The sequence below is a fragment of the Giraffa tippelskirchi genome, chromosome 7 (assembly GCF_054371585.1).
Source record: "Giraffa tippelskirchi isolate mGirTip1 chromosome 7, T2T-mGirTip1v1.2.pri, whole genome shotgun sequence".
Lineage (NCBI taxonomy): Eukaryota > Metazoa > Chordata > Mammalia > Artiodactyla > Giraffidae > Giraffa > Giraffa tippelskirchi.
This window is the reverse complement of record NC_137281.1, coordinates 22,919,148-22,942,210: the sequence shown is the minus strand read 5'-3', so window position 1 is coordinate 22,942,210 and position 23,063 is coordinate 22,919,148. Positions and strand designations below refer to the sequence as shown.

Genomic DNA, 23,063 nt, shown 5'->3' with positions numbered 1-23,063 from the left:
GTCTACTGTCCCCACCCCATTCCAAAACCAGCCCTACCTTCATCTCACCTCAACAACCCTTTAGGGCTACAACTGAGATGTTGGACAAATAATTCTATAGGGCACAGGGTAGATCCAACTGCAGCAGAAATTGTTTAGATTGGAAAGGTTTCCAAGTCCCCACAACCTGACTAGTACCTAAGACTTCTTTGAGCAAACCATTGAATGTGGACAGATCTTGGAGCCCATTGTAACCAGATCTAACCTGTAGACTCATCTAGTAATTGAAGCAAATGCACCATTCAGAAATACAGTATCGTCCCTTTGGGGCGATTTTAAATCTCACCCACCACCCATCTTTCTTTAGTAAGTATTTCTTCAGAAATGAAGTTCTTTTGTTTGCTTGCTTTTAATGACTATTCAGGAAACTTCAACATGATGTGTTTGTGTATTTGGATGTAATGTTATACTAGTATAGTGAAAAACTAAAGACACAGATTTTTACCTGTTACTCTGCTCAGGTGGTTAACTTTATTTGAAAATTGTCATCTCCTAATTCCTGTCTAGCTCTCTGGGCCTTCTCCTCTTCTTCCTAGATCTGCCTCCCCTGTCTCCTTACACACAGAGGCCAGGCTAAACCGCCTGAAACAACTCTTGCAGCGTCACTCCGCAGCTCAGAAACCTTCAGTGGTTCCCTTTTGCCTCTAGATAAATCCCAGACTATATCCTAGCATCTAAAGCTTGTCACAAACCTGCCTCTCCTTGCTTTTCTGGCTCTCATTTAAAATTCTCATTTCTCCCCAATACCCTAGAATACAACTCATCTTCCCTTATCAGAATCAAAGGCAAGATCAAATTCAATCATCTCCACGGTCTTTCTTGATTGTTCCAGTGAAAAGTGAACCACTGTACCTCTGAACTGCTATAAACTTTTTGGACACTTTGGTACTTCATAGTGAATTATGGGGGGTTACCCCAGAACTTGAAAATGAGAGAAAGATATATTATGAATCTAGAGTCACCTTAGAGAGACAGAATAGCTTCCATATCTGCAAAACCAGACTGTACCAGAATAGACTGTTTAAAGAAAGAGATTATCAATCTTGTGATGCATAAAGGAAGGAGGGAGCATCGTCACAGAGGGAATGATGCCTGGACCCTCCTAATGATGTCCAGGAGATAGAAGGCCTTGACCAACAAATGCTAATACCAGCTCCATTGGTAACACCTTTGCTATCTGAGATGGTTTTATGATTCCATCCTTGCCAGCTGCCATTCAACACTGGACTCTTTAGATACCCCTTAGTCCTGATTCTGTCAACCAAAATCCTGGGTTTTTCATGTTGATCTTCCCATGTATAGAAAGAGCATGTGCTGGTCACATGGACTGAGAATATTCTAGTTCCTGTGACAGTGATTTCTCACTGTATATTAGTTAGTTGGCTAATCATTCTTTCGATTGATGTTACTGAGCATCTACTATGAGAAGGAAGTGGCAAACCACTCCAGTACTCTTACCTGGAGAATTCCATGGACAGAGGAGCCTGGCAGGCTATCCATGGAGTTGAAGAGTCGGACATGACTGAGCAACTAACACACACAATGTGTCAGGTACTTATCTACTCATTTGAGATAAGATGGTGAACAAGACCACACAGTCCTTCAATCTAATGCATTTGCATTCTAGATCAGGGGTCCCCACAGGGCCTCAGACCAGTACCCGTTGGTCAGTAGCCTATTAGAAACTGGGCCGCACAACAGGAGATGAGCAAGTGGGAGAAAACAGAATCATCCCCACCCCACTCCCGGGCCATGGAGAAATTTTCTTGCACAAAACCACTCCCTGGTGCCTGAAAGGTTGAGGACTCCGGGTCTTGAGGGAGATACAGACAAGTATGCCCACAATCCTAACAAGGTGCGTTGACCGCCTCTTTAGAAATGTTCAGGAGACCGGGTGGGAACACATGCTTGGAGAAAGAATCCAGGCTCCAGGAGCCAGATAAGCGTTTGTAGAGAAAATATTTACCTGAATCCTGAGGCATCAGCTGGAGTTAGCCCAAAGATGATAGGAGGAGGGAAATGGAATGATGCACATAAGCACAGGCAGCATGAAAAAGATTCAGGGTATGTCTGAGAAACTGAACATAGTTCAGTGGAGCTAGAGTGGGGAATGTGAATAAGGGCAGGGAGGAGGGTCAGGAGAGCAGCACACAGATCAAGGAGGGCCCATAAACCATTTTAAGAGTCTGTCCTCTATCATTAGAGCAATGCAGAATTATTGAAACGTTTTAAGCAAGTAAATGCCATGATCATATCTCTGGTTGCTGGAGAAACGGGCAGTGTCATTGGAGATGAAGAGAAGAGGACTGATAGAAGATTTATTTAGAAGCTACAATAGGCAGGACTTGGTGAGTAATGAGATAAAGGGACTAGGAGGGGAAGTGAGCAAGAGAGAGAGGAAGACAGAAGAATCAAGACGCTGCTCACATTTCTGAGCTTGAACAAACGGAGTGGGTGGTAAGAGCACAAACTCAGAGCCGGGCTACCTGGGTTTGAATCCTGGCTTTACCACTGTTTCATTTTGGGCCACTTATTTTTCTCTTCTGTGATGAAGATAACCAGAGTACCTGTATCATAGAGCTGTTATTTGGATTACGTGGGTTAATACCGACATGCTCAGAACAATGCCTTGCAGGTAATAAATGTTATACGTGTTTGTTATATAAGCAAAATAGATGACAAAGAAGGAGTAGCAGGTTTGGAATAAAGGATTATGAGTTTCGTTTTGGAGATCCTGAACTGCAGAAATCTGTGGAGCAATCAAGAATAGATCTCTAGAAGGCAATTGCACACATAGATCTGGAGCTGCAAATGGGATCTGTGCTGGGGATTTTGTTCTGCAACAATCTTCATATAAATGGTAACTGAAAACAGTTACGTTCAAGCCTTGGCTCTTCTTCCAAGCATGTGTTCTCCCCACCTCCATCCCCTGAACATCCCTAATAAGAAGAAAAAGAGGTAGAAAGTAATGGACAAAGAGAAACCTGGCCCAATGCCTTTCCACATTTTGGAATCTGTTGGCTGCATTATGTATTCAAATGTTTAAACCTTTAACTTGCAGATAAGAAGAATCATAGAGAAGGAGAAGCTACAGAACAAGACTATACACTGTGTGAGTCCCCTTACAGGAGAGAAGTGGACTGGTCTATGTAACCACTGTTCTGGTAGTTATATTTGTCTTTGTTCATTTCTGCTTCATCTGATGCATACTTGGTTCTTGGTAGTTTTTAATTACTGAATACATTAATATTTGTATTTTTCTATTTCTCTTTTTTTCATCCATTTAGAGGGACTTTTTCTGCTATCACCTAACCTCTTGATTATTTAAAGTGACTGAGGTGTATCTCTTTTCCCCTAGGAGATCTTTCAGATATGCCAGTGACTGTAAGAAGAACAGGTGTGGTTTAAAGTACGGGCATATAAGAGGCAGGAAGGAACTCCAGGAAAAGCTTCTATAGCTTTTTATACTGATTATAGCATAATCGGTAAGAATCATTTCTTTTATCTATGGCTATAAACATTTGCATAACTAAACTTACCACAAAAATTATATCATCTAAAGCTAATATATGTTGACATGCTATCATTTTTCTATGCTTCTATATTAGATTTAGCCAGTGCTTTATTTCAAATAAAATCTTAATTCATTACAGAACTTAGCATGATAATCATCGATAAGAATAATAAGTCTTTTATAATAAAAGCCAACATTCACATGTTCACAGCAGTTCATCTTTGCAACCTGAATAACTTTTCATCCCACAAACCAGCATCAGCTATGTGATAGTCTTTTGAGCCCTTGGGTTGGCTTTTCCAAGCGAAGTTAAGGAATTGGATTGTCAGAAGTCTTCAGCTTCTCACACTATAATTAAGGCTTCAGTCCATCAGTTCTCTCTCTCTCGAAACAGACCAAATTTGGAAGTCAGTCTAATGACTAGAATATCCGTGTGAATATCTGCACACTGTGTTATTTACCTGTGGCAGAAAAAAAAGGATGCAATAAAATACAGAATTTTTTATAATAGGAGGGAAAGGTTGCTCCTGGGTAAATCATTTGAGGAAAATCAGAATTGAACTTCAACTCAATTTCTCCCTCATATGAATAATGGGATTAAGGGAAGGAGAGAGAACAGACTTCAGAGAACATCAGTGATGGCAAGTGAGGAACCCAGGTGAGTCAGAGACATCCCCATGCTGGGCTAAAAGCAGCATTCAGAATCTTTCTAGGGGAAAAGATGTTTGAGAGCTGGACAGCATTGTGGAAAATGAAATTTGTGAAGCAGTGAGGAAAAGCAATAGGTAGCCAAAAACTTTAATTAAAAAAAAAAAAAGAAAATTAAAAAAGCAGCGACAAAATGGAGAAGTGCAGTGTACCCTACAACCCAAGCTATCTTCAAATAAAATTCATTTCCATAAAGGGTCCTGACTGTTCCTAATTTTTGTAAAAGTCACACCCACATGCTATAATGCACAGTGATCTTTTTATTTTTGCCTTCATTTTGGGGACAAAAATTCCCTTTGACACCTCCTTGGGATGGAACTGAGGGAGCTTCAGGGTTCACCCCGGGCCCAGCGGCCTTCCTCCATTATCGTCCCCCGCACAGTTGATGTGCTCTGAGTTACAAAGCGCCGGACTGCTGCTGCCTTCCGTCAATCCGTTTAGCCGAAGGCCTCTGATTTGTTCACATTTACTACAACACATACAGAGGGCTGGAGGATTTTTTTTTTTTTTTTTTTTACTATTGATCTGGTGCTTTAAGAGGGGAAAAAATCTCCTTGGCTGTCTAAACACTATTGATCCCTGCTTGGGAGTCGCAGCAGAAGTGTAGAAAGGGCGTGGATGAATTGAAATTTCATTTCCGACAACTTGTTCCTGTTATTTTTACCCTTTTGGACGGGGAGAAACACGTTGCTGCGGCTTCAGTCAATGTGGTCGATAGCTCCACTGAGAAACTCAACACGGCTTCTGCCAGAGGTTTGGCAATGAGACATGATGCTGGATTTAGAGTGTATGAAGCTAAAGGATGCTGGCGAAAAGCACGAGGTCTTAATGGCAACTGGAGGCAGAGCAACTAGCTTTGTGGTCTCAGTGACTTAACAAGCCTATGGCTTTGGAAAAAAAGAAGGATTATGGACACTTGTGACACTGCCATTTGGGAAAGGCCCTGAGTAGCCACACCAGAAGCTTCACCGGGTTACAGAGTCCTCACTTCTGACTCTTGGGTCGCTGTATGTTACAAGCAGAGAAGAAACACTCTAGCTGAACCTAAGTCTTGGGCTTCAAAGAAGAGCATTGGGTTGAGCTCTTCCAGGAGGTTGTCCGTGAACTGTCCAGGAAAGGACAATGCAGAAACCACAGTTGCAGACCCGCAGGAACTCGTGGATGACACCGGGCTCCCTAGGGCCCGCATCTACAACCAGCGGCCTCGGGACGCACACCCAGCCTGGAGCACACTGGGTAGAGGTGGTTTGGTGCCAACAGCACCAGCTTTGTTCTTACTTTTATTAGATGTTCAAAGAATACAGGAGAAAACCAGGCTCCTTCTTTCTAATGGCAACATCTGGCATTTATGCAGCCATGCGCCTCTTTGATCGTTAAGGATCCCGAAACCCTCAACAACTTGCTGTAGTGCTAATGTGGCCAGAGCAACGATCTTACAGCAAATGAGCCAAGTTCTTCCCACACCCGTTCACTTCTCCCCATTTTGCAGTGTACAGAGCCATTCTCCATTCTGGGAGGAGAGTCCATTTGGATCCCAACCAAATACCTCTTTCGTCTCACTTTTTTGCAAAGTTTGTCCAGTACTGCCTCCTGCCCTTTTTCATCTAGAAGTACTTTATCACTGTTCTTATTATCAACAGTACTTTATTTACATTTCCAATTATTTTACAGGCCCATTTCTGCCTCTATCTCCATTCCTCCCATTCCAGAGAAAGACGAAAATTTTCTCCTCCCCTGGGAGCCAAGAATCTGCATTGCCGATGAGGTTGCAAATTCAGACACAATAAACAGAATTAAGAAAAACTGAGCTGGCATTTGACAGAAATTGTAAAATGACACTCAGAAATGTTGCTCTTGTGGAAATTACTGATATTAAAATATAAATCAGTGTCTTGTGTTTCCCGAAGCACCAGGGGCTCTATTAGGTTATGCAGTTTGATTGCTGAGCTGAACCTAAGAGACTTGGCAGTTCAGTGCTGAAGTTATACCAAAGAATTTAACCCCTCTCCTGCTGGAGAGCAGGCACACAGGCAAATGCTTGTGAATCATAGCATCTCCAAGAGGCCTGGGCTATTCCACTGAACCATTTGAAACCTGCAAGAAGGTGGAGGGGGTTAACACGAGGAGAGAAGGTAAAAGAATTGTGGAAAATCCTTTCTCGAGATAGGAGTCTTATTGTATAGTATCAGGAAGAAAGCAGCAAAGGGCAACTCAAGAAGCAGATTCTATGAAATTTTTTATTAGTTATAATGGGGAAAATAGTAACTCAGGAGACACCAACATAACCAAATGACCAAGGTCAATATCACTGGTAATAAGATATACTGATGGTGTACAAGAGGCTAACAACTGGGGAAGCTGAAGAAAGGGTATATAGCAACTCTCTGTACTATGTTTGCAACTTTTCTGAAAATCTAGCTTTATTTCAGAAAGGTCTGTATTTTCCTGTTTTTTCACCAGAGTTGACCACTGCTACCTTTGTGGAGAGACAAAGCAAATCACAAATAGCCTAATAAAGGCAGATTTTGTTGCCTTTGAAAAATGAATAGTTAGGGACTTCCCCAGTGGTCCAGTGGCTAATAATCTGCTTTCCAGTGCAAGGGACAAGGATTCAATCCCTGGTTGGGGAACTAATATCCCACATGCCAGGGGGCAAGTGCCAAGCCCAAGCTCTCTAGAACCTTTGCACTGCGGCTAAGACCTAATGCAGCCAAATAAATAAATAGTTTTTTTAAGTGAACAGATTAAGTGCCAGAGGAGTCTGAGGGGTTACCTACCTGGCAAGGCTTCTATGAGAATTATTGTTCTTTTTGTTTGGTACAGTGCCTCATATATAGTAGCTGCCGCACAAGTGTTGATTAGTGCATGTGGCTGGAAAGAAGATGACAGAAATGGCTACCGAGTTGGGTCTTGAAAGTGTGTGTTTTTTGGACAGACAGAAAGAAGATGCCTCATATTCAAAAAAGAAAGATACTGAGAAATCAGGTGGGAGAGTTTTCAGTATGTCAGTTTATCCTAATGGTAACCAAGATTAGATGGAGTGTATGCTTCAAAAGAGGATATTTTACTAAATGGCATGGGAATAATGATGGTGGCAGTAGGAGGACTAAGTATGTTGCTCCCTTCCCCACCCTGGATCTTTGTACTCCATACATCAAGTGGAAAAAGAGAACGAGTGAAACAAAGAGATTGTATCAAGAGAAAACCAAGTTAAGGAAGAGAAGAGAACATTTGAGAAAAATGTTCATGGGGTCAAAGAGTTGGTCCACAATGAAACAGAGGTTCCAAAATGTAGAAGCAGCTAATGGAGGTGTAAATGGAGAGTGAGTTGTAAAGAGGTCTCTTGAAGAGGACTGTAATTAAGGGTACTTTATCCATTTGCATTAGATTTAACTGCTTAAAGTAGAAAAAAAAACAAAACAACCATGACTTAAGATGGAAGTCACTTATGATAGAAATTTCTCCAGTGGTTAGGACTCCGCGATTCCACTGCAGTGGGAGCAGTTTCGATCTCTGGTTGAGACACTAAGATCCCACATGCCATGAGGTGTGGCAATAAATAAATACATAAATAAATTTAAAATTGCTCTTTCTCTGTCTCCAGGGCTGGCATGGTGGTTCCATACCTTCAGAGACCTAGGTTCTACGTCTATGAGCATCACGTCATATTCCAGATGGTTGCTGGAGCCCTAGCCCCTAAATCATCATCCCAAACAACCAGAAAGGAAGAAGGAACAAAGAGCTGTACGCTGCTCTCTAGGATTCCCAGGAAGTCCCCACAGTATTTCATCTTACATCTTATTGGCCAAAACTTAGACATATAGCCATGCTTGGCTACCAGAGAGGCTGGGATAGGTAGTCTTTTGGATGAGTACATAGACACCCTGATAAAGGTTCTGTTACTATGAAAGATTTATAGTATGGATGTTGAAACAGACAACTGACAGCCTCTGTGAGAAGAGCTAGCTGTAGAGAGAGATCTTTACCTGTAACAACGAGTCTGATAAATCCTGGGACCCCTTCTCTTGTTCCTTCAAGACCCTTGTTTCTTCAGCCATTCCAAAGTCTCCTTTAGGAAGACCCAACCGGCCCTTCTTCCTCTCCAGAATAGCCTCAGTCGTCGGGTTGGACTAGCCAGTAACCTTGGTGTCAGGTTCCTATCACTAAGTCATGGCACAGAACCCCCAACCCAGGCAAAACCATCCCTTTCTCCCACCTCTCCCTCACAGATATGCACTACATGACAAGGGATTATTTTCTTTTTGAACTAGATTTGGATCCAAAGAAGTAGATCATTCATGCCAGGCCTCCACACAGTATGGCTATGTCTATGAGCTCTTCGCAGAAGCAATTTATTGTACAAGGAGCATCCTGTCAATTCATGGTGTTCACGTATTTGTAAAATGGAAGAAATATTGAACATCCTTTCATCATTTCAATAATTAAGACCCCTAGGAGTCATCACCCTTTTATATTGGTGTGTGTGTGCACGCTAAGTCACTTGAGTCATGTCTGACTCTTTGCGACCCTATGGACCATAACCCACCAGGTTCCTCTGTCCATGGGATTCTCCTGGCAAGAATACTGAAGTGTGTAGCCATTCCCTTCTCCAGGGGATTTCCCTGACCCAGGGATCAAACCCATGTCTCTTATGTCTCCTGCATTGGTAGATGGGTTCTTTACCACTAGTTTTTATTGGTAGGAGGTAGAAAGACTCATGGGAAAGTGTAGGTAAACCTGTTAAGTTTTGATTAACCCCCAAGGATAGCTTTAACTTGAAACTAAATAGCATCTCTTTCTGTGAAAGCCCAGAAACATGTTTTAGATGAGAAAAATAGATTCTTGATATTCTTCCATCTAGGTCATGAAGGAAAAGTAACAGACAGTGTTGCTTTAAGGCCAGTAGTTCATCCATATGCCCAAGCTGTGACCAGTTTCATGGGGAGTCAGCACCAGTAATCTGTGTTGATGGCATGTGTGTTACCTCACGAAGATACTAATAGATGGTGTAAGAAGTACTAACGTGTGTTTCCCATCCTGCCCCCACACAACCTGTGTTTCATTGAACTTGTTCACGTATACCTTTTTCCTTCCTCTCCCCACAAATAAACAAAGACTCTCTGAGTTAATAAAGAGGAAGGAGAGGAGAATATGAACATAAGTTAGAGAATTTGAACTTGGTAAAATCAGTATAATTGTCAAAAATGGGGAAAACAATAGAACCCCAGATAGATTTAGCAGTCCAGGGGCAGAAATGTTGATACATACCAGGAATGGGGGACAGGGAAGTGAGTGAACAAGATCTTAAAATCCTATCCCTTTCTTCTCAACTGATCTTTCTAGAGAATGTGGAAATGATGGTGGTATAATGATGGTAGAGCAGGTCCAAGAGAAGAGAGCCTGAAACCAACATCACATGTATCTGTGTGTCTTACTGTATTAGCAGCTTCCTCAGAGCATGAAAAAGGCCCAGAAGAGCTACAGCAAAAAGAAGATGCAGTCTCTGCAGCCTGATGACCAGGACACGGACATCTCGGCACATTCCAGCTGCGAGAGATGCCCTCGACCAGGGACCAGAGCAACCCAGGACCTCAGAACTGAGGCACACTCTGGAGAGACCTAAATAAGGGGAAGGAATCATGAACTGCTTCATTTTTTAGCTGAAAAATGATGAACATTTCTCGGAAATATCTAAGATTCCATTTTATGCCATTTGGTATAAATGGAATTTAACAAAGAGATTGAATAATAGAAAAATAGTTACTTTTTCTTTGCACATCTGAGTTCATACTGCTACCCTAGTCACCGATGTGATGACTAGATGTAGTATTAAGTGTTTCTTGAGAATCTGTAAAGTGCTCTGTGTGGGGGCTGAGGCCAACTTCAGAGGCACGAAACATCACTAGAACCCCTGACCAAGTTTTTGTTTTTTGTTTTTTTGTGGTCACAACTGTCACCAAGAAAAAGCCTGCTAGAAAAGCAGATGGCAGAACTTTCAAATACAAAAAAAGTAGTTCCCTGGGGAGACACAACAGAATTGGAGATGCCAGTGGAGGAGATGAGGCACAAGGATGTGAAGGTCTCAACAGTGATGCAGGAGACAATAGCACAGAAGGTGTAGAATCCGAGTTTGAGAAGAGAGGGGACATTCAAGTCCTGTGCCCAGAGATCAGTATCCATGGATCAGGTGGGGAGCCCCTCCCTCTGTGATGAATTCTCTCCTCTACAAAATATTTGTCCAGCCACACTGGACACACACTCCTCAGAAGGCATTGTGAAGGTTCCCGTGATCATTTTATGAAGCAGCTGAGGCTCCCCCAAAGCACTCTTCCTTACCCATCTGGCACACATACTGTCAAACACTTCGAAAATTTATCATATAACCCTTCCCTTTTTTTTCGTCATAAACACTTCCAAATTGCCCACTTCTATTGTTAATGACTCACAGGATTCCCATGTTTCCTTTGTGGAACACAGTTCAGCTCTCTATTTTCCTCTAATTTATTTTACTTAGTAAATATATTTCCATGCAAATATGAGAGCCTGTGCCTGCCACTTTTCCTTCCAAATGATCTTGGCCCTTGCAATGGTAGCTGTGTAACTCCATAGTAGATGAAGTGATCATGAATTAGACAATCATTTTTCTGTCTCTGGGATAAGATTTCATTTTATTTAAGAATCATCTCCTGACGATCCAGTAAGTCAGCTTCTGTTATTAGTCACTCAGTCGTCAGCCTCTAGAGGAATATTATTCTCAAGGATATGTTTACTCCACTACAACCTTTGTGTGATGCTTGGGCTGAGTTCACAATTCCTATTAAAGAAGAAAGTCCATCAAGGTAGAACCAAAACAGTAAACTTTAGAGCTAGGAAAGAAAGCCATCATTCAGCACAACTCCTCAGTTTACAGAGGAAGAATGAAGGCTTGGAGAGATGAGTGCTTTCCCATAGGCTGCTCCCTGACTTAGGTGTTGAACCAGGTTTAGCAGCTTCCTGGCATAGATACCTGTTCAGTGTTCTTTTAGGCCATGCTATTTTTAATCTTCTTGGCTGTCTAACACTGTAGAGTAAATGTTTGTCCCTTCAAAACTCATGTGTTGAAATCCTAACCATCAAGGAGATAGTATTAGGAGGTGGGAGCCTTTGGGAGGTGATTACATCATGAGGATGGAGCTGTCATGAATGGGATTAGTGCCCTTATAAAAGAGACCCCAGGAGTCTCCCTTGTCCCTTCTGCTATGCAAATTTAAAGCCATCTCTGAAGAAAGAAACAAAAAAGAAAAAAAAGAAACAGCCATCTCTGAAGTGGGTCCTCACCTAATCTCCTAGCACCTTCACCATGAACTTCTCAACCTCCAGAACTGTGAGAAAAAAGTTTTTCTGTTCTTTATAAGATGTGCAGTCTGTGATATTTTGTTACAGCAGCCCAGTCAACTAAGATATCTTGCATTGAAGTGATTTGTAACATTCACCAATATTTCCTCTTGGGGGTAAAGGAAGAAAGTAGGCATAGCCATAGGACTTGTTTTGGCCAATGAAATGTGAGCAGAAGTGAAGTATGTCACTTCCACTTTAAGAACCTGTGTGTGATTCACCTAATTCCCTTTCTGCTGCCATGGCAACAGGCAGCATACTAGATGATAGAGGTTCTACTAGCTGAGGACAATAAAGAGCAGAGCCCCAGCTGACTCATAAAGGACATGTAGCACAAGTGAAAAATAAACCTTCATGGTTTTAAATCACTGAGATTTGTGGATTATTTGTTACTGCAGCATCACCTAGCCCCTCCCTACTGGGTAAGCCTGATTGACATCACCATTCCCATGATGCATCTCTCTGCATGAAGCCGCAAGAGGGTAAACAATGCAGCACATCAGAATACAACCCCATAAAACATTCCAAATTCTCACCAGCATTCTTTCTTCCTCTTGGCTTATATTAGGGGTGGGGTATGTGGTTCATTACAAAGAATGAGTATTTTGATAGCTTCTCATTCTTGGAACTATTCTGCAGGTAAGTGCCTGAAGGAAACTTCCTCTAGTCTTAGAGTTTAAGACATAATGAATTAGATTATTTTAATAAGCACAGTGCATTATGACCTCACATGCATCATCCTATGCTTACACACACATATATGCAAATATCTGGGTTTTTCTTGAGGCTTTTTATTTGGATAATTCTCAGCACTTTCCAAGTTTCCTGACTTCACAACTGCCAATATAACAGTAACTTGACGCTGCAAAAAAAATCACATCATCAGATATTTCCAAATTAATAAGTAGAAATTAATGGAAAGGAAGATCCCCATGGAGTAGTAAGAGAGCCTGTCTGACCTTGGATAAGTCACTTAGCCTCTCTGGGCTTCAATTTCCTCCTCTCTAAAGTGGAGACAGAAATAGTATCTACTTCCCAGGGTTATTATGAGAATGAAGTTGATGTGCACATCCCAACTGGTTCATAATTAGTACCTAATGTTACCTATATTTGAGCCATAGAATATTTAGAAACCTAGAAAGTAAAATCATTTCAGACCTTTTACTTTCCAAGAAGGATGGGTTCAGAAAGTATCTAGCCTACCAACTGGTGACTTTTTGGAAAAGATGTAAAACCACGGTCCTGTCTTCCTAGCAAAGACTTTAACGCACTTTTGAAAACACAAACAGATGGGTAGGCAAGTAGGTATTGCCAACAGTTCAGAAATTTTTCCAGACTCCCTGCTGAGAGCACATATCCAGGTGGGAAAATCTTTAAAGGTCCAGGCTAAGTTATGCTTTTTCCATCTTAAATTATTGGACTTTTTCAGGTTTATAACAAAGCTCAGAAAATGCTAAAGCTTAAAGGAGAATTGAGAGGTGCCAAGGAAATGAAAGATGAGGTAAGTCTCCTTACTCAACTCTGTATAAAGGAATAGAGGTAACTGAACCTTTGTTACAAGGGACACCTTTTCAAATTTCATGATTCAAAATTCCTATAATAAGCATCCTCAAATCTCAGACAGAGGTGGGCAGCAGAGCATACATAACATTTAAGAGCCCAGACTTGAACTAGGTGGATCTGGGTCCATATCTAATAGCAGTGTGATAGTGGGCATTTTACTTAACCTCTCTGAGCTTCCTTTGCCTTACCTAGAAAATATGAATAATGAGCACTTATTTCCAAGGCTGACTGTGAGGATTAAGTAAGATACCACATGTAAAAAACCAGTGCTAGGGACTTAAGCACTTATTAAATATTATTGCCAACATTTTCTCTTTATCTGGACTGATATGGAAACAAAGTGCTCTGCTGAGTTTAATATTTCAGTCAAACTGTGTTTATGTTTTCCCTGACTTGTTCCAGAAAGGACTTAAGGGGGATGTTTTTGTTAGTGTAGGGCTGTCCCACATGACATGTGCTTTCTAACAGACCTCCTACCAAGAGGTAAGTGGTTTCCAAAAGAGGTGTTCCAACTCCTTTCCTGCTAGATTACTAGTGGGAGCCCTTCAGGATTCACTGAAAGTTCTGCAGGAAGAAAAAGGGTCTGGTATGGCTTTTCTAGAAGGGCATTTCTTCATTCACCTGATATTTGGGGGGCACTTCACTGTGCCAGGCATTGCTCTAGAGCCTGGGGATGAAGCAGTGAACAAAATAGACAAAGATCCCTATTCTTGTGGAACTTACTCTCTAGGGAAATGGTTTCTCCAAGGATATGTTATTATGTGCCAATGAGAATTGGGCTCTATTCCATAGGTGGTGGATCTCTGACATAGGCCATGTGTATCCTAAGCCATATACTTTTACAGGGTGCTAGCTTTTAAAGAATTTAAGACACAGTAAAATATACTCAGTCTTCACTATGTGAACATAATTGGCTGCAAAATTTTTACTCACAGGCTAAACCTTGTGTAAGTTAATTCCCATTAATTCCCATCATAAGTGAACAAAAACTGTAATGTCCTTATAGATGGAAAAGTAAACTCAGGAAATCAAGTTATAATATCAATAGCAATGTTTGGAATTACTGTAGATAACTTTGAACTCTTTTACTGTAGAAGTAAACTATAAAAATTCCTGTAACAATGTTAACTTTTAAGATTTCATGCTTTTAAAAACATAACTCTGACTATAAACTGATATGTTTTGAATGGTAGTGAGGGCTAAGGATGGTTTTCCATTATTTATTGAAGACCTCTCTTTATCCTCACAAAAATAATTTCCCAGACAATAACTTTATGGTATTGTTGGTGGACTCCAGAATTACTCTGGAAACTGCCACCCAAGCTTTATTGTTCAAGTTCCAAATCCTGGGAAATGCTGCCATCTTGAATCTTTGTAATGCTCCTGGGGCCTGAGCATGCTACTGAATCACAAGCTTCAGTTTAACATCGGCTCCCCCGGAGAAGAAGCATAAGACTATCTGTCAATACCTTTTAAAAAATCTTTTATTTATTTCTTTTTTTTGGTTGTGCTTAGTCTTCGTTGCTGTACAGGCTTTTCTCTAGTTGCAACGAGCAGAGTGGAGAGCTAGTCTCTAGTTGTTGTGCACAAGTTTTTCATTGTGGTGGCTTCTCTTGTTTCCGAGCATGAGTGCTAGGGCACTCAGGCTTCAGTAGTTGCTGCGTGTGGGCTCAGTAGTTGCAACACATGGGCTCAGCAGTTGAGGTGCATGGACTTAACGTGCCCCAGGGCATATGGAATCTTCCTGGACCAGGGGTCAAACTTGTGTCCCCTGCAAGGGCAGGCAGATTCTTAACCACTGGACCACCAGGCAAGTCCTGTCAATACTTTTGACGCCTAGAGCAAAATTTCTTCCCATCTTTTGAAATATATGTTCAAGAAGGCATGCTCTTTGAAAAAAACTCAATCAATACAGAAAATTTGCTTCAGTAAGTAACCTATTTTCTAATAACTGTCATGAAGTATAGTAGCAACTGCAGCATCAGCACTCACCACTTTGCCTGTAGTTGGTAGCTGCTGCTGCTATCACAGGCCTTCAAACAAAGCAACCAGGTTCAAACCCCTTATAAGCAAAACTGGGTAAAGGCAGACTTCATTTTATTGAGCTTCACTTGATTGCACTCTGTAGATATTACATTTTTTACAAATTGAAGATTTGTGGCAACCCTATGTCAAGCAAGTCTATCAACGCCATTTTTTTTCAATAGCATTTGCTCACTTTGTGTCCCTGTGTCCCATTTTGGCATTTTGGGCAATATTTCACACTGCTCATTGTTATATTTGTTATGGTGATCTGTGATCAGTGATCTTTGTTACTTTTGCGAAAAGACTGCAACTCACTAAATATTCAGATGATGGTTAGCAATTTTTAGCAATAAATTATTTTTAAATTAAGGTATATACTTTTTAAAATACAATATACTTTTAAAAATAAGTTTGTTTTTGAAAACTTAATAGACTATAGAATATTGTAAACATAACTTCTATATGCACTGGGAAACCAAAAAATTTGTGTGACTTGATTTACTGTGATATTTGCTTTATCTCGGTAGTCTGGAACCATGCCCACAATATCTTTGAGGTTTGCCTGTATCTAACTACGTGGTTTATGTACATGAAATCCACCTAGCAATGGAGGCTTGTAATTTCAGATTGTTCATGACTTCATATCTAGAGCAGGATCAGATGGCGCCTGAGGGTCAGCATTAGACTCTCAGTTCATCTCGTGTCCCAGTACTGGTTACGGAGCTCAGATTGATGAAATGTCAGATTAAATCAATTTCTACTGCATATTGATACTCAAAAGGCATCTGCCTGGAATTTAGCGTTCATAAAGTAGATAGGATTAGAAATAGTATAGTGACCTCTGTGCATGATATTAGCAAGAAATTAAGTTTACTGGAACCTCAGAAACACTGGCCTTTATGGAGTTCTGAGGTGAGCACAGCCCCTTCTTACAACTACCTACAGTAAAAAATAATACATGGTTCGTAGAAATCACCTTAATACTCTCCCAGCATTTTCCCTCTCATTCTGGTGAATCAAAACCCTTGTATAATTTGGCCTTTAAGAGTGAATGGTTAGGTTCTGATTTCCAAAGCACATTTAATTTGACATTCAGCAAAATACCTTTGTTATTCAACCTGTTTAAGGCATCCTCAAAGAAAGGATTATTTATTCCAAATTTCTTGTTTTATGAACAAAGAAATTGCCTCAGAGACTCTGAGTCAGTGCTAATGTCCAAATTAGATGAGATTGTGTACATTAAAGATCCAATTCTGAAGCCCTGGTGGCACAACAGAATTGGGCTAGCTGGCCTTCTTCTCAGAGGACATCTAAAACTAGAAGGAGTGGGGGTTTTTTAATTAGCCTGAGAGGGTATTGAGCTTTTAACACGGAGAAGCTCAAGTTGTATATCACTGGTACTTTGTTAGTGAGTCCTCGCCTCGGTGTGCCCAGCTTCATACACAACAATCTGGTGACATGCTCCTCACCTTAGGATGAATATATTCAGCATCCAGCCAAGGGCATGTGGCACTTTCATAGAACATGCATTATATTGTCACCTAATCTGCTCATATATGCCAAAGAGAGAGTCCTGTACCAATAGGGAATCCCTAGGCTCCCCCCTCAACTCCCCAGTGAGTCTCCATACTCTATTCCCAGTAAGGCAGCCATGAGAAAAGGGCTTTTAAAAGCACTAGAATCAAACTGCTGCTCCTTGTCAGATCAAGGATTTTGTTTTCTAGTTAGAGAACAGTGTCTGTACACCATTTTTTTCTTTTTTTTTAGCTGCTCTACACTTATTCTCTTAAGAGAGTCCCTGGTAATTGTCTTAATGGTAATTACATGCTTGGGGCAGTTGACATGCACTGTTATTTTTCTGAAAGTGAGGAGCAAGGGACAGGAGCTGGAGAGGAAGAGGGAGAGTTTTGAGATAATGAAATCCTTTTAATGACAGAGCCACGCCGTTAACCTAATTAAACTGTAAAGTGGTAAAAAAAAAAAAAAAAATGTCCAGGTACTAAATGGAAATGATGGAATAAATCAGCTGAGACAGCAGCACTTCTGGGAAACCTTCTGAATTCCGAATACTCTGACATTGAGGTGTCCGATTCTCGTGGTTATTTCTGCCCCCTCCCACCCAACCCCCAGCCTTGTGCAGAGGTCTCTTAAACTGACCTGTCCAGCAAGGCTTGATTTATGATGTCCATATCAGGTCTCCAGCTCCCCCTGGGAGTATGCCTTATAAAGCTCATATATTTAAAAAGTCAGCGCAATCAGTGGGACGTGGTGGTGGAGAACTGGCCGCAGGATCAGGAGAGCTGAACTCTCCTCTGCTAACCACCTATGGGACGTTGGACACTATCACTTGGACCACTTTGACATTTCTGGGCATTCATGGCATCTGTGTGCTTTTGCACCTACAACTCTCTTAAAAGAATTGCCCTTGGGCATTTGGGGTCACTTTACTCACAAGGGCAGAAAGCTGGAAGTCCTTGGGAGCTTACACCCCATGAGGCAGCCCTTAACTATTGACTGGCCGATGCTGAGGCTGACGGCCCAGCTTTCATTGCATCTAATCAGGACAGACTCTAAGGTGTAACTTAGACTCTGGAGTTCCCTGTGGAATTAGGCTGAAGCCGTTCCCACAAAACTTTGTCTGAAACTGTGCCCTTCCTTAGTTTCTACCTCTTCCCTGTCCTGCTTCCCCCACCTACTTGCTGATTTCTCTTGGGATTGTTTTCTTTAACAGATGCCATGAATCCTCATCCAAGAGCTTGCTCTGGGTAATTTACACAAGCAGGCACCTACTATAAAAGCACCAGCCTCAGTTCCAATGTCTAAAACTCGGAGGTGGTGGTGCCTGTCCTCAAGAGTATCACGAAAATTTGCACAGTGATAGGACTAAAGCACTGGACAGGTTCACAGAGGGCTGCTTGCTAATTTCTTTTCACACTGTTGTCACCCACAACACTAGGAGTGGAAGGTAGTATCCTATATGACAGAGTCCCCACCCCCTTCCCACAGCTGTATGCCCCAACCCCACTCAAGCTACTATGCCCCACATTCTCTATTTTGATCTTGATCACTAATTTCCATCTGACCTAGCAGAATTAACAAATCTTCTTCACTTATAATCAAAGACAGGGATCTTATGCCATCAGTCCAGGGATTTTGCTTTCATTCCCGTTGGTGTATGTCTCCAAAGAAAAACACAAGGTTTATAGGTGTAAAAAGTAAAGTGTAAATTGTGAGTTGCTCAGTCGTGTCCAACTCTTTGCACCTCCATGACTGTAGCCTGCCAGGCTCCTTTGTCCATGGAATTCTCCAGGCAGGAATACTGGAGTGGGTTGCCATTTCCTTCTCTAGGAGATCTTCCTGACCCAGGGATCAAACCCTGGTCTCCTGCATTGCAGGCAGATTCTTTACTATCTGAGCCACTAGGGAAACCCAGGTTTGTAGGTGAGGGAAGTCTTTAGTTTCGTGGGTAGAAGGGAAAGTGAAGAGACTTTTCAGAAGCCACATCAACTCCAGCACTGATTCACTAGAGTCTTGACAAGTCCATTTGACATCTCACTAGTTCATCTCATCAGTGGCAGAGCCATTAATATTATAGACAGGTCACCAGGTGCCTGGAATTGTTCTAGGCACTTACTTTCTCTTGAAAGCAAGGGAAGCGTCTATGATGCACCCACAGCAGTGGGTGAAGATTAATTAATGTAAATAAGTAATTGTCTGAATAATGTAGAGCACTCAGACGCCTCGCAAATGGATACTGTGTAAACCTTACACGAGATGAGTAATAACAGCGAAGGGTTGACGGACAAATTTCTGGCAAATTTAAATTCTCTGTCAACCAGTGAACGAAAGTAAGCATTTTCATGATAGTTCATAACTGATGGTTTTGTTTTTCTGACTGCCGAGGTGGGGGAGAGAGACAGAGATGTAAGCAGTCTGAACAGCAAGCTCTTGAGCCTGCAAGCTGACATCAAGAATCTACACAATGTCTGCAAGAGACAGGGGAAGACCTTGCAGGAGAATCAGCTCTGTGTGGAGGAGGCCATGATGAACAGCAGCCACGTAAGGGATTCACCATCCACTTCCCACCTCTGCTCCCTCTGTTTCCACTTCTGCCTCCTTGGGTAGGAGAAATAATAGAAAGTTCTCCCACTGGTCATTCAAGAGCACTTACTGAGCAAGCAATGAGAGAGAACTAAACACACACACATACACACACACACACAGACACATACGTGCCATCCCTGCCCTGAGGACTTTTCAATCTAGCTATCTTATCTCCAAGGTCATTTACATCTGAGCTCTTTTCTTTAACTGGTCTTTCTCACTGAATTAGCAGCACCTGAGGTCCATTAACCTTAAAAAAACAAAAGCCAAATCATAGTTATGTAGTTGTGTAAAGAGAATAGCATCTCTTAATGGATTTTACTTTATTTATTTATTTTTTGGTTGAGTCCTGCGGCATGTAGAATCTTCGTTTCCCAACCAGAGATTGAACCTGTACCCCCTGCCTTGGGAGTGTGGAGTCTTAACCATTGGACTGCCAGGGAAGCCTCTTAATGGATTTTGGACAAACTTCTACATCACCCATGAAAATAGCAGCCATTCCTCTGAGGTGTCACTTCCTGTCAGTGCAGCAGGAGCTCTTTATTGCCACACCTACAGCTCTCTGCCTACAAGCTTTACTTCTAGATACAGGAGCCCAGTCATAGGACAATCTGAAGTGCAAAAGAATTAATGCCCCTAGAAGCAGCCCTAAACCAATGACTGATGGGGAGAGCGCTGATTAACAACCCGTCTCCATTTCCCTGTCTCACTGGAAATAACTCCAGGCACGTTCTTTGCTCTCTCTTGGAGTTCCTCAACGGGGCCCAGTACCAGGTGCCTACAGTGGCAACTAGGTTGGCCTCCTTTCACAGCTTCCTTCCCTGCCTTGTTCATTTCCCCACTCCCATACCTGAGTTTCCTAAAATCACCTTCCACACAAGCTACTTACTCGATGCCTGGTTCCTTGTCATAGGACTTGCTTCCGGAGGTGCCCAAGCCATGATACTCAGTAACACTTGTCCTGAACTTGAGTGAGCAGGAGGATCTCCTGGCATGATCATCTTTCTTGAGACTCTGATTTTGAACTAACCTCCTAGGCAACTCATCAGCTGAGGCAACTTCACTTCATCCTGAGGTTATCTCTCTTTGGAAACTCCAGCTCTAAGCTCTTTAAACCAGTCTCTAAATTTATGCACACAAGCTGGGGAGCCAGCTGGGAGATGTTTTCCCAGAGTTTTCTAAACACTTTGGGTTTCCAAGAACTCCTAACTTGCAGTCGTCATTTCTACTTAGGGACTTGACTTTTGGCGAACATAAGGCAGGTACTGGTTGCACAGATCTGTTGCCAGACCTCCAAGTTAGCCTCCTAGGTGCAGTCGAGGACTTGCTGCTGCTGCTGTCAAGTCGCTTCAGTAGTGTCTGACTCTGTGCAACCCTATAGACGGCAGCCCACCAGGCTTCCCCGTCCCTGGGATTCTCCAGGCAAGAACACTGGAGTGGGTTGCCATTTCCTTCTCCAATGCATGAAAGTGAAAAGTGAAAGTGAAGTCGCTCAGTCGTGTATGACTCCTAGCGACCCCATGGACTGCAGCCTACCATGCTCCTCTGTCCATGGGATTTTCCAGGCAAGAGTACTGGAGTGGGTTGCCATCGCCTTCTCCAGTCAAGGACCTGGTCTCTCCTAACTGAGAGAGTTAGAATCAGAGTTAATTAGAGCTCTGTTAGGAGTTTTCCCAGGACTTACCACCTCCCTATAGAAACCACAAATTGTTCCTCTCTAATGCCCTAAAAATGTTAAAAGCAAAGCACTTCTTTTTTTTTTTCCAATTCTACCTTTTCTTACTGAGCACTACTGTCCTTTGGAGAAGGGCATGGCAACCCACTCCAGTATTCTTGCCTGGAAAATCCCATGGACAGAGGAGCCTGGTGGGCTATAGTCCATAGGGTTGCATAGAGTTGGACATGACTGAGGCAACTTAGCACGCGGTACTGGCCTTTCTGCAGTAAGTCCCAAATATAGAAAAATTCATTGGTTTCCCTAATGGATCCCAGGAAGGCTATTACCATAATTTTTTTTCCAAATATTAGCATTTTAGGATATTTTCACCATTACTGTTGCAAGTTTATTCCCCCAGTCTGGGAAAGTCATGTGGCTTACAAATGTACCTGGCAATTTGGAGGGAGAAAGGTATTAAGCCACATTTTATTATTCTAATTGCCCAAAAGAAGGTCTAACAACTTGAAACAAGATTTAAAACAGGCTCTTTTTTTTTTCCCCAGCACTTAGCACCGAATTTAAATTGCAGACTACACATACAAATACACAATTAGATGTAGACTTACACTCATCCACTCAGAAAACCCATGCAAGATCTGCCTTCCACAAGAAAATATAATATGGGAACAAAGGAGGAACCCAAAGCGTTCTGAAATTTTGACTAATATCTGACAAGGAGCTGGAGAAATAAGCAAGAGGTTCAGAACACAGTTATGCGAAAAAATTAAAATATGACATCAGGTGTTGTGTATGTAAAAGAAGGACAGGCAAGGTGACCGTGTAAATCAAGAATACATTGTGCTCCTAGTCCCAGGAACAGAGAGAGCTGGGCCTGAGGTAAAGCAAGTCAGATGCCTGGGGTACAAAATGTCGGGGGCTCTCATTATTTTTTTTAACTTTTATGTATTTATTTTTGGCTGCACTGGGTCTTTGTTGCTGCCCATCAGCTTCCTCTAGTTGTGGCGAGTGAGGGCTATTATTCTTGAGGTGCACAGGCTACTCATTGTGTTGTTTTCTCTTGTTTCAGAGCCTCAGCTCTAGGGCTCATGGGCTCAGTAGTTGTAGCACATGGGGCTCAGTTGCCCTGAGGTATGTGGAATCTTCCCAGACCAGGGATCAAACCCATGTCCTCTCCACCGACAGGTGGATTCTTAACCACTGGATCACCAGGGAAGTCCAAGGGCACTCATTCTTTAGGTGCCAACCCTGTACTTGTTCAGTCCTAAGATTGAATGCCTCCTTAAGATGTGCCCATCACTTACCTCACCCTAGTCCCAACCCTGGGATGAACCTCTCTAGTGATATAAGACTAAATCAGGCTTACAGGGGAAATATCTCACTTCCCACCTCAAAGATACGGAAAGAAGTTCTGACAACGACTGGGAAAAGATGGGGCTTTTTCTCTTAAATGAAGAAAAATCATCAAGGATTCAGTTTTCGGAGCAGTGTCAACCTGAGACAGAAACTAGAAAAGAGAATAAAATGGTTAAAAAGTATTTTGAAAAGCTGGATTTAGGCAAAGCAGCAGGGCCTGATGATATACTTCGAAGAGTACTTAAGGAATTGGCAGGTGTTATTACATAGCTGCTAGCGATTATTTTTGAGAGCTCAAGAGGATAAAGAAAGTCCCTGCAGACTGAAAAAGGGTAAATGAAGTGCTCATCTTTTTAAAAAGGGAAAAAGGACAATCTCGGTAATTATAGACCTGTCAGCTTAACTTCAATATCAGGGAAAATATAGAACTTAACATCAATCAATTAGCATCAACTTGAAAACCACCAAGTATTGGGTGGAAACCAACGTGACTTTTCAAAAGGTGAAATCATGCCAGGCCAATTAATTTCCTTCTGTGATCAAGTGGCCACATAAGCAAGGGGAGGGAGCAATAGCTACAATCTCTTTGACCACAAGGAGGGCTGAAAAGTAGTCTAAATATGAGAACAAGTTCCTACAGGTGGCCAAGTCCTCTGTCTTTTAAGACAGCTGAATCCTGGACAGAAATCAATCTGAGAAACATTG

At 42.0% G+C, this 23,063-nt stretch overlaps 1 protein-coding gene across 7 annotated transcripts in view; it reads left to right on the top strand.

Annotated features, from left to right (window-relative positions):
* PMFBP1 (polyamine modulated factor 1 binding protein 1) overlaps positions 1-23,063 on the top strand; it is a 443,606-nt gene that overhangs the window by 382,436 nt on the left and 38,107 nt on the right. For 2 of the 7 annotated variants that reach the window (XM_081512570.1, XM_081512572.1), the window contains exons 1-3: positions 12,173-12,274; positions 13,065-13,136; positions 19,127-19,282. In XM_081512570.1, the coding sequence (XP_081368696.1) occupies positions 13,086-13,136; positions 19,127-19,282 (207 nt within the window). In that variant the 5' untranslated portion in view covers positions 12,173-12,274; positions 13,065-13,085. Of the gene's footprint in view, positions 1-3,100; positions 3,152-3,397; positions 3,525-7,084; positions 7,247-7,865; positions 8,006-9,707; positions 10,449-11,079; positions 11,625-11,876; positions 12,058-12,172; positions 12,275-13,064; positions 13,137-19,126; positions 19,283-23,063 lie in introns of those variants that run through there. The other 5 variants (XM_081512569.1, XM_081512568.1, XM_081512567.1 and 2 more) reach the window with 5 other exon arrangements.